This window comes from Gavialis gangeticus, unplaced genomic scaffold, assembly GCF_001723915.1.
Source record: "Gavialis gangeticus isolate Ggan-Ray unplaced genomic scaffold, GavGan_comp1, whole genome shotgun sequence".
In the NCBI taxonomy this organism is placed as follows: Eukaryota; Metazoa; Chordata; order Crocodylia; family Gavialidae; genus Gavialis; species Gavialis gangeticus.
This window is the reverse complement of record NW_017729014.1, coordinates 9530120-9541402: the sequence shown is the minus strand read 5'-3', so window position 1 is coordinate 9541402 and position 11283 is coordinate 9530120. Positions and strand designations below refer to the sequence as shown.

The following is an 11283-nucleotide window of genomic DNA, read 5'->3' as shown; positions in this document are numbered from 1 at the left end:
TCTCTTAAATATTTAAGAAAGAAAAAAAAATTTGCTGCTGCTGAACTCCAGATACTTGCTACATCCTTACTTAACTCATTGTTAGCATGTATTCCACAACCCCAGATAGTCACTAATAGTAACTGTGTATCAACATTGTTTCAGTTAGCACCCAGAAGGCTGAGTGATGATGAAACAGTTTAAGTCCCTACACAACTCTCCATGCTTGCCACTAAGACACTAAAGCAGCATCTCTTTGTTCAGAGAAAATGGGAACATGCAACTTTTTAAGCATCTTACACAACATAATCCCAGGTTTGCTGATGAGACTGCAGGCAGCAAGGAAGAAAAACACCACCACTTTAAAATGCTGAAATTAATGGAAGATTAATTAGGTTGGCACAATGCAGACCATTTGAATTCATCACTCCAGCTCTGCCCAATCAGGGAGTTTGGCTCTTAGGACCATAAAGCTGGAGAACAAATCAGTCACAAAACTCATGTCAAACTGCTTTATTACATCTTAAATAACATTACATTTTAATATAGTATCTATCTTGCATCCAGCTTTCTTGAAGTACACTGACTTTAAAATTAAATACAAAAGGTGAAGAAGAGGGATACAGGGTATGGAGAAAGCTCTACAGAATAGTTTCATGAAAGAGAGAAAGAGGGAATTCATCTTTTTTATGCCAAATCCAGGCCTAACGCACAATTACAGCACATTTTTTGTACAGAATGTTGCAGAAAAAACAGAATGGAGAAAAGCCACTACTGCTGCTAGGGAGGAGAAGAGAGTTTAACAGAACAATCTGCTGTCCAAACGCTGCTGCTTTTAACATTTTATTTGAAAAGAAAGCCAGGAAAACCTGTTCATTACAAAAGTGATTCTAATCAGATGTAAAGGACTTGTCCTACAAGAGGAACGGGCTGTGAGGAATTATTTTATAAAGAAACTGGTCTGGGTTCCCTCTTCCCACACCCCAGAATCTTTGACAGCAATTGTTTGAACAGGCTGTTTCTTTAAAAAAAAAAATTAAAAAAAAAGTGACTTAATCACGCTACTCCAAAACGTGCATAGCTTTGTACTTGAATTCTTCATAGATTTATGCACAGAGTAGCAACAATAAATGAATACAGCGGCAATGGTTACAGTTTTTAAACAGGTTATTTCTTTAAAGAAAAAAACATCTAAGGACTTAGTCCAATATGCACTTTTTAGCATTTCTACAGCATGCGATTCTAAGAGTAAACCCACCCAATATGGCAAACAATCAAAAAAAGTTTTTGTTTGTTTAACTTAGAAAGTTCAAGATCATTATTTTCAAAACATTGATTTGTACATCATTTCATACACAAAGAATTGACTGAATACCCAAGTGTAGGACAGGTCTCTTTTGAAAACAGAGATTCCTGGTTGAGGAAACTATGGGGTAGTGTCAGGATATATAAACTGCCCTTCCAAGTGGACAAAAACAAAGTAGATTTAAAAAAAAAAAGTGGGGTGGGAGGGATTGAGAGTTTGCGTTTGTTACCCATAAAAGGTGAAATGTTCTTGAAACAAGCATTCAATACCTTGTACAGCATGTGCTTGGTTACCTTACTTCTTAGCATTATTCTATATGCGCCATGTTTTGTGCAACAATTATTTGTGACACTAGACAAATAAAAAAAATTAGGGACTAAATTTACAGCATTAACAACCCCAGATGCACTGGGTTAGGACTCCCTTGTTCTGCTCAATTATTGACCATAAAGAAATGTATTTAAAAAGGAAATGTGAAAAAATCTTGCTACAAACATGACTTCAAAATTTGAAACCGTGAGAAAGAAAACAAAGTCCTGGACTTTAACTTGGAAACTACAGTGAAAGCTAATTCTGTTTCACAATTACGCTCAAGTTTATTTTCTGGACATGCTTTTATGATAGTGTTTCTTTTTCTAAATTCAAGACAAAAATATGGTCCCAAAAGGAATGCACAATTTCATTTTGGTTACAACCACACAAATTCTTCTTGGAAAGGTAATTGTGCTCTTCATTTCAGCAATAGGAGATGGAAAAGATGTTGCCCTTTGCAGTTGGGGAGGATGGGGGTCCAAGTTAGTATGGTTGGATTGGATATGCTATTGTTTTAAATTTTCAACTGTTGGAAAAGTCTTCCAGTCACGGTGGAGTCCGTTGCTCTTTCTAACACACAAAAAATTATGTTAAGTTTTACATTCTGATATGCTAAACTTAAATTCTAAGGTTACTGGTAGAATTGATATTTGTCTGGTTTAACTGTTCCCCCTCTCCCTCTTCTTTCATATCCACCCTCCTTCCCACCAAAATTTGCATCCATGACATTTACCTGCTGGGTTTGAAAATGACACACTTGCCTTTTCCATGATAGTTAAAACCCCCACAACGTTCTTCGCTTGCCCACTAAAAACATTGTTTTCCCTAAGCAAGTAACAGTTTTAAAAGCCTTAATGAACTGCAGGAAGTTAAAAACATTGATAATGTTTTCAGAGGGTGCATCTGCACATGCTAGTAATGCAATGCAATAAACTCTGAGCAGTTTGAGCCAGAGTCAACTGCTCTAGGGCACAGCATCTACACGCGTGCCCAGGACAACAGCAATTTGAGCCAGGGTGAAGCTGGCCCCTAGCTGGCTGGGCTGACGGGCACAATGTACACCCATGGTCAGCATCCACACGTTTCGGCACAGTCAAGTACTCTGCTGTAAGACAGTACTGTCCCCAACAGTACTGTCCTATAGTGGAGTTGGTTTACTATGCCCTAATACTGGCACACATGTAAACTGTGACGCTTTACTATGAAGGCAGCTGGTCTAGTCTGCCATAAAGTGCATGTGCAGATGCATTCAGAGAGTTATTTTCCTAATCCAAATTAAGTTTGCACCATAAATACAATTTCACTCTATGTTTTGAACAGGGTAAGAAAGGACTGCTGCTATTCTAAGATGGAAAAAAGGAGCATACTTAATTAACCAAATACTTACAGACTTTAGTTCCAGATCTTGAGGAAGCTATCCCATGAACCTGTTGCCACTGCCATGCCATCATCAGTCACACCTAAGCAACTGACACGGTTATCGTGGCCAGCAAGGACACCTAAAAATTAATGAAAAAACCCATATGCATATTACATAGGCTTACTGATTGTGTGTTTCATTTCAAGCAACACAAGGACAGCTCATGTGTTTGGACTGGATACCCTGGAAATCAGAAGAATGGAATGCAAACTTGGTTAAATATTTACATGTCTGATTTTGATTGTCTTCAGATTTTTGGCGTATTCACATGGAAATAACTGATGTGGTCGGCAAGGGACTCTCAAATACAGGATATGAAGCGTTAAGCACAGGATTTATTTGCTAGGAACAATCTTAGTCTTTTGTGAGTTATGAGGTCATCACTCCAAAAATTAGCTGACAAGAATTGTTTGCCATATTTATTAATGGGTTGCTAACCAGTTCAATTACTTCCTGTTTTATAGCCTAAGTCTGCTAATTTTTTTTTTTTTTATAGTCTAGGATTTTGTAAGAAGAAGGAGAAATTAGGCTAAAGTATTTTAAGCAAACACAATCTTTCTTGGAGTCCCATACAATTGGATCATTCTTTTATATTTACAAGCACATATAATAAGATAAAGCCTTGACACCTTCGTGCATTGGATTTGATAGTATGGAAATGCTACTATTCAATAAATGCATTGTTTTCAACAAATTAAATTGAGGGAGACCTGAAAGAAGGAAAAAAAAACATTCTTCCTTTTTTTTTTTTTTTTTTTTAAATAAAGGGCACTCAGGAAAAAAAAGAAAAAAAAAACTTTTTCCTTTTTTTTTTTTTTTTTTTTTAAATAAAGGGCACTCAGTGAAAAAAAGGTAAAAAGAACCAATGTTCAAGCCTTGTTCAGCCCATTATATTTCACAAAATCCCAATCTGGAGTAATTTAGTTAGGAGACTTAATTTTAAGACACTCTCTGCAACACATTGTTTGCATGGCTCACTCTGTTCATGTTTTAGAGCTCTCTTCCATCATATTTGGGGCACAAAGGAAATCTGTGCTAGCATTCATTCAACCTGTTAACATTTAAGAGTTTAAATTTCAAAATGTTAATTTGGGGCTTCTAATATAAGATTACCACTATGAATCACAATTTGCAAGTTTGAAAAGGCATCATCATTAAGTTTACTATATAAAAATAAGCAAGTGCTGGTAGTAGCATCAGAAAAGTCTCCCAGCATTGAATTGGGCACGTCTAGAGCAACATGCACCTCATAAAATGTGCAAGTAGCTGGTAACATTTTTTAAATTCATACTGTGAGACAGGCAGCCTGCTGTTATAGCCGATGAAATGACTGAAAAGCTATTCTAGAATACGCTGTAGAAGTAGTTCAGACACCATCATGATTATTAGCTTACCTACAATTAAATAGTGTTTCATTTGGGGAAAACAACATGAAAGGGATCCCACATGGCCTATAAAATTTGAAAAGAAAGCACCAACACTGTCAGAAGTTGGGCTGCCAATTAAAACGAAGCCCTGAAATTGTGTAAAACCCTTCCAAGTAGAAGGAATTTCTAGTTGGTGTCCCACTGAACACTGCTGAAGTATCAAAGTAAGAGGTCTTCTGAGAAGCAAAGAATTGTAAGACTATTAGTAAAACTCACTGACTGTACAGAGGTGCAGACTTCACCCTCAACACACCTCCACCACATGATATGAACAAGCACCGAACAGGAGTTCAGACCAGCTGAGAATGTGAATCTCATTTTACCTATTCCCTTCCAGTTCCCTTGAAGGAAGGGCATGTGGCTGCTACTGCCCCTCCCACAAGCAGCAATCCAAACCAAGCAGGAAACCACAAAATCCATGACTCCCAAGATAAGCTCAGCATCCTAACGAAAGAGCCGTAACAGGACGAGGTTACATTTATTTATTTTATGAGAATGGAAGAGCATTCTCTTTTTATTTAAGTCAGTCCTAAGTACCATCTAGCACACTGGTAAGCAATGGAGGTACCAATCATACTGTATTAGGACAACTGTTATGAAATCAAAGATCAAATCAACCCAGGAAATGGAACAACTGTTAGGTCACTTGTAAAGGCCAGCAAGCTCATCATTTCCTTGTATTCATCTTCAAAACAGAGACCAAATATGGTTTTCCTAATAGAAAAACCATAGCAGCAACTAATCTGCTTGGATTGCCCTCCTAATAGTTTATCACAAACAATCATTTTAGTGTTGGCATCAGTGCTGGCTGAGAGTTACAAGATCTATGAAATGAAGTCCAGCAGGTAGTCCAAAAATGAAAGGCTTCATAGTTTTGTCTGCTAAATGGATTGTCAAAAGAATCAGTGAGTTGCTTTATTTCTACAGCTCTTGATTCAAAAGTCGGTAACAAGGAGGACTAAACGTTTATAGAGAGAGAAAATTCTCAGCCTATCCCCAGTAAATTTTGGCTCACTAAACAAGCAATTTGTTTATGCTTGCATATATATTCCTAGCCTGAAAAATCACGATTAGACCTTGGACCTTGAAATACCACCAGTGTAGGGAATCCTTGATATGGGTGCCTTTTCACAACCTCCCCCACCCCCAAAACAAACAAACCCACAAAACTACACCTATTATACATTTAATACAGAACGTGTGTTTGGTACCATTATATCACATACAGAACTGGAAACTAAAAGTAGTCTACTTTACACACCAAATGAAATGAGCTGCCACAGGTCCAGCACACAGCAGTGCTGTAAAGATATTAAATGTATTGGGAGATGATGGGTAGAAGCAAACCCTGCCAGCACTGCTGTTCGAGAAAACATTAATGCCATGCCAAGAATTTTGTTGCTGGTGTCTAGGTTAAAGCAACTGTTCGGGTTTCTTCTCTATTCTGAACACACCCTCCTTCACAGCAGTGACATGATTTTGAGTTTCAAGGATTAGAAACCCTTCCTAGACGGATCTAGGCTAGTTCCTCTTCTTCCTGGCATTCTGTCCTCACGAGCAAAAACTCTGTGATTGCATTAGTAAAATACCTCGTATCTTCCCCTGTTCTAACATTAGTTCACATTTTTCTTTTGGTACTGATGGTCTCTATATTTACAGTTTTGCTGAATGTTAATACCAATTTCCTCCCTAATCCTCCTAAATTAAGTTACACAGCCTTTTTTCTCCAATCAGTGTACATTTCATATCAACCATAATTATGTGTTATTAAGGTGTGACTTACGGAAAAACTGTCATGTTAAGTGGGATAAGTACAGGCACCAGTATGAAGCAGACTGTTAGTAACATAGTAAACTCTTCACTTATGAGCTTGTTCTTCCAAGGCATACAAGTAACCTAACAAACTAAACACAATTTATACAGATGCTTCCCAAAATGAATCTGAGGTAAGTAGAGACTAACTAAGTATAGAAATGTTTGCTGCGAGAAGACTTGAGACTATTAAAAAAGGAGCACAAATCCCCGGCAGTTACACTACCAAAAATAAGTGTGGGTACTCAGAGGAGTCATACACAGCTACGAACACAACATGAGGATGGGCTTTGTATTTAATGTTAAATGGCTGCAGGCCCTCTCCATACATGAAGTGGTAAATAGTAGGTGCCTGATAAAAGGGGATTCTGGTCTTCTCTGTTTAGAAATCCCAAATTCTCCAATGAAAACCCCCAAATCTGTGTTCTTCCATGATTTAAATTAAACACCACACACACACACACATTAGTGAACACAATGCTTTCAACTACTGTAAACTATTATATTTACAACTTAAAAGCAATTTGGAAGCCCACCAGTACCCCAATCATTGTAATAAAATAAATTCTAAATACCTATACATTTTGCTGTTTGATTTTGTCTTTCAGATTCATTTTGTAAAAGCTCCCCCTCTTCCCTCACCAGGATGCAGGTCCAGCTGCAGCTGCCCCCCACTCCCCTGCTCTGTGGCACTGAGCAGCAATGCCCATGCCCATGTCATTGTCCCTCACTCCCAAATCGCAGTCTGCCATCCCTGCTGGTGCCCTTCCCTCCTGACCTGCAGCCCCCCACTCCAAGCCCTGCTGGTACCCTTCACTCCTGATCCACAACCCACTGGTCCTGACAGTGCTCCTCACTCCCAACCCACAGCACCCCCATCTCCGTCCCCCTCACTCCCAACCCACAGCCACCTGCCCCACCAGTGCCCCCAACTCCTGACCCACTACTTCCTGGACCTGCCAGTGCCCCTCACACCTGACCCACAGCCCCCCACTTTGCTAGTGCCACTTACTCCCACCCTGCAGCCCCCCTACCAAACTGGACCCCTCACTTCTGACCTACAGCCCCCTACTCCTCCCACCCCTACCAGAAGGGGCCCCTAGCTGCCAGGGCTCCAGGACACAATGGCTGCATGATGCCTACTGCCTGCTCTGTGGATGCCAGCAGCACCCACGTGCTGGGTGCTGCATGAGGGAGGCGATGGCAGCTGTGGCTGGAGCATGGCTCGGCCCTCCCCCCACCCAGTGGGCAGCACTTCCTGCATGCCCCTGCTCCCAGAACCAGTGGAGGCAAGCAGAGCCCACGGTGGGGAGGGAAGGGGGTGGGGATGCAGGCTGCCTGTGGTGCTTGGGGCTCCCCACCCTGCTGCTTTCTCCACAGGGGCCTTTGCAGTCCAGGAGGCAGGACCTGGCATGGAATGGGGAGGATTGGTGGCACCACCACCATTGCTGGGAGTCCTGTGTGAGTTGCACCCCCATGGCAAGGTGCCCCCTGCCTACCTGGCAGCAGCGGGAACAGAACACAGTTGCTGTGGGCGGGGGGCACACATTGCTTTGATGGCACCTGTGGCTCCATCCTGCTTCCTCAGCTGGGCTCTGCAGCTGCACATTCCTGCCCTGGCTGGGCAGTGCCCCTAGCCTCATCCACCAACCTAGCCCCACTCCCTCCCTCACCGTAGTAACCTCAATCTACCCCCACCCTATGTTGCTTTTGTTCCCCCTTGCCCTCCCCCACAAACACATCACCTATGTGTTCCCCGCCCCCCTTGGACTTACTTGCAGGCAGCTAGGGGAGCTACTCTCCACCACTGCCTGGCTGTAGTGCTGGCCACGTGTATGTGTGCGTGCACATTGTGCCTCTTGCATCCTGCTCCACCCAGCCCCAAGCAGCCCTTTGCAGACTGGAACTCTGCCAGCCTGAAAGGGGAAACTTGTGGTTTCCTGCATTTTTCTCCTTTAAAAGGAGAAAAATCTGTGTTTTTCCACGGCAAATGGAAAACCAGGATCCCTGCTGATAAAACATCAACTTTAAACATTCCAAGCAGAAAATAAGCTCTTGGAAGCTGACAATATATGTTTAATTTTCTCACCTGTCATTCTTTACAGGACTCTGTAGGCAAACATTAACCTTTCATATTCTTCACTAACATTTAAAGAACTAGCAAACTAATTATGACATGTGTCAGACAAATCTGCCTTGGGCAAATCACTGAACTTTAAAAAAAGTGAGGTAGGATAGGCTAAGAGCACTTTACTGATGTTTAATTAAAGCATCTTTCAATACACCAGCCCTTTAGGAGGACCCAGTTGCATTTAAAATGAACTGACAAGCTGTTTACCTGCTCTATCAGCTTTGAGTGTGTCCCAGACATTGCAGTTGAAGTCATCATAACCAGCTAAGAGAAGACGTCCACTCTTGGAAAATGCTACAGAGGTGATGCCACAGATGATGTTGTCATGTGAATAAACCATAAGTTCCTGGTCAGCACGAAGATCAAAGAGCCTGCATGTGGCATCATCTGAGCCTGTGGCAAATGCATTGCCATTTGGGAAGAACTGTTTAAAAACAAGATGACAAGACAGCGTTATAAAATATTTTATAAGATTTCATACCAGTTCTACAGTAGCTGACCATAGAGATAAAATGCCTATTTTGTAGCTGGGCAACAAGGGTCTGAAGCCTAGAACTAGAATCCAGGACAGGGGTGGGAAATTATTTGGTCTGGAGGGGCACTTAGGGAGTTCTGGTGAGTTCACAGATTTGATATATTTCACAGACTTTAGGGCTAGAAGGGACCTCGGAAGATCGAGTCCAGCTCCCTGCCCCGGGTGCAGGAAGTCAGCTGGGGTCACAGTATCCCAGCAAGATAAATGTCCAACTGCTTCTTAAAGGAGTCCAGAGTAGGCGCTTGCACCACCTCTGGTGGCAGTCTGTTCCAGGCCCTGGCCTTATGTCCAGCCTGAAAACGGTCTTGGAGAAGTTTGTGACCGTTTGACCTTGTCACCCCATAGGGCGCTCTGGCGAACAGGCATTCCCCCAGATCCTGATACACACCCCTTACGTACTTATAGGCAGCCACCAGGTACCCCCCTGAACCTGTGCTTTTCCAGGCTGAAGTTGTTGGAGGCCAGGTCAGCATCCCACCCCCCACCCTGCCGACGACAGCTCACCAAAACTATTTAAGTAGCTCTGCCCTGCACTCAGCTAGGCAGATGGGATGGGGCCACAGGCAGGTGGGGAGCAACATCCAGAGTGGGATGTGTGGGGGGGTGAAGCTGGGATCAGGATTGTGGGCCTGTGGCAGCACAGGGCTGGGGCCTGGAGCAAAGCTGTAATCTGTGATCCACCCCCTGAACACCCCTGCAGTGGGCACTGGTTTCGGGGGCAGGAGCATGCAGGAAGTGGACTGCAGCTCTGCCCCGGCCCCTGGCTCTACACCGTAACCATTCAGCAATCCTGGGGTCTTCACAGAGACTGGCCTGGCACCCACTTACGCAAGGTGCACTCAGCTGGGTGGATGGGATGGGACCACAGAGCTGTGAGTGTGGGGCCACACCCAGGGAAGAGCTGCAATCTGTTCCCCTCACTCCCCTGCTCCCAGAACTGGCACCTGCCACAGGGACATGCAGGCAGTGGATTGTGGCACTGCCCCAGGCACTGGCCCCAGCCCCATACTGTCACTGCCCTGTGATCCCAATCCCAGTCCCGGCCCTGGCCCCAGCCCCAGCTCTGCCTGTCCTCCTCCTGGATGCTGCTCGCCACCCGTATGCGGTCCCATTCCATCTGCCTGGCCAAGCATGCCCTGTCCATGCGGGTCCCAAGCCGATCTCCGTGGAGACCCTGCCCACTTGCCTACTCCTCCGGCATCACCGGTGGTAGGTGTGAACCTGATGGGCTAGGGTGCCTGGGCAGCAGAGCTGGGTCCGGCAGCAGAGACTGGCAGAGGCAGTCTATCCAGCCCCCAGCCCTGCTGTACATCTGGGAGTAGTGGGACTGGCAACATGTGCCCTGGCTCAGGCTGCCCCCACCACAGGCCAGATTAAAATCCCCTGGAAGGCCAAATTTGACTCTCAGGTTATATTTTGCCCACCCCTGATCTAGGAACTGATAATATATACACCTTGTCTGGTTTTTTTATGTCATTCAGCAAGTCACCTTTTCTGCCTCCATTTCTTTATCCGTATAAATGGTGAGGGGAGGAGAAAGAGCACCCATTTACACTTAGCACCCACTTACAGGGGCCCTAGCAAGACTAGTTACTCACTTAAAGCTCTCTGAATACAGAAAACAATACTATGTATTTGTTGACAGTATTATGTAAGGTTCAAGCCACAACCCATTACTCCTGGCATTTACTGCAATAAACTTTAAGTCTAGTGAATTTATTATAGTAGTTTCCTCAATTGTGAAACACAAATTAGGAAAAAATACCATATTTACTTAATTCCAAGAAAAGTTCCTCCCCGCCCTTCCTCATTTAACATGACGGGGAAATACCCCTTGCCTTGGAATTGAGTACACAGCAGAAGAGGGGCAGGCAGCTGCTGTGGCTCTGGTTCCAGTTTCAACTGTGGGTCGGGGCCAGAGCCACAGCTGCTGCCTCCCACCTCTTTTAACCCTTGCCTCTTTTCCCCTGCAGCCTCAGCCTCCCCACTGTGGGGGTGGGGAAGGGGTAGAAGCAATCTTGGCCTCCTCTCCTCCCCTCCCCCCAGAGCCTCTCTTCCCTGCCACCACCCTGTCCTCTGCTTACCCTTGTTTGGGTGCCGGCAGGCTCTGTCCCTGCTCTAACCTGGGGCCCACAGCATAGCCCCACAGCAGCCATGCTGGCTCCACACCACTGGTACAGGGCTAAGCTAGGCCCATGCTCTGTGCTCAAGGCTGGAGTGGAGACAGAGAGGCACCCCAACAAAAGTAAGGGCTGGAGGGTGGGGGGTAGGTGGGGAGCAAGAGGCTGCAGTAGGGGTCATTTGGTGGGGGGTCCGGAAGCAATGCAGGAAGGAGACAGGAGACAGAGGCTGCATGGGTGA

At 44.3% G+C, this 11283-nt stretch overlaps 1 protein-coding gene across 2 annotated transcripts in view; it reads right to left on the bottom strand.

The window, feature by feature from the left end:
• Positions 1–477: 477 nt before the first annotated feature.
• Positions 478–11283, bottom strand: part of GNB1 (G protein subunit beta 1) — a 136275-nt gene continuing 125469 nt past the window's right edge. For both annotated transcript variants that reach the window (XM_019511692.1, XM_019511693.1), the window contains 3 exons: positions 8595–8811; positions 2985–3096; positions 478–2167 (listed from right to left, as the gene is read on the bottom strand). In XM_019511692.1, coding sequence (XP_019367237.1) covers positions 2990–3096; positions 8595–8811 — 324 coding nt within the window. In that variant the 3' untranslated portion in view covers positions 478–2167; positions 2985–2989. The remainder of the gene's footprint in view (positions 2168–2984; positions 3097–8594; positions 8812–11283) is intronic.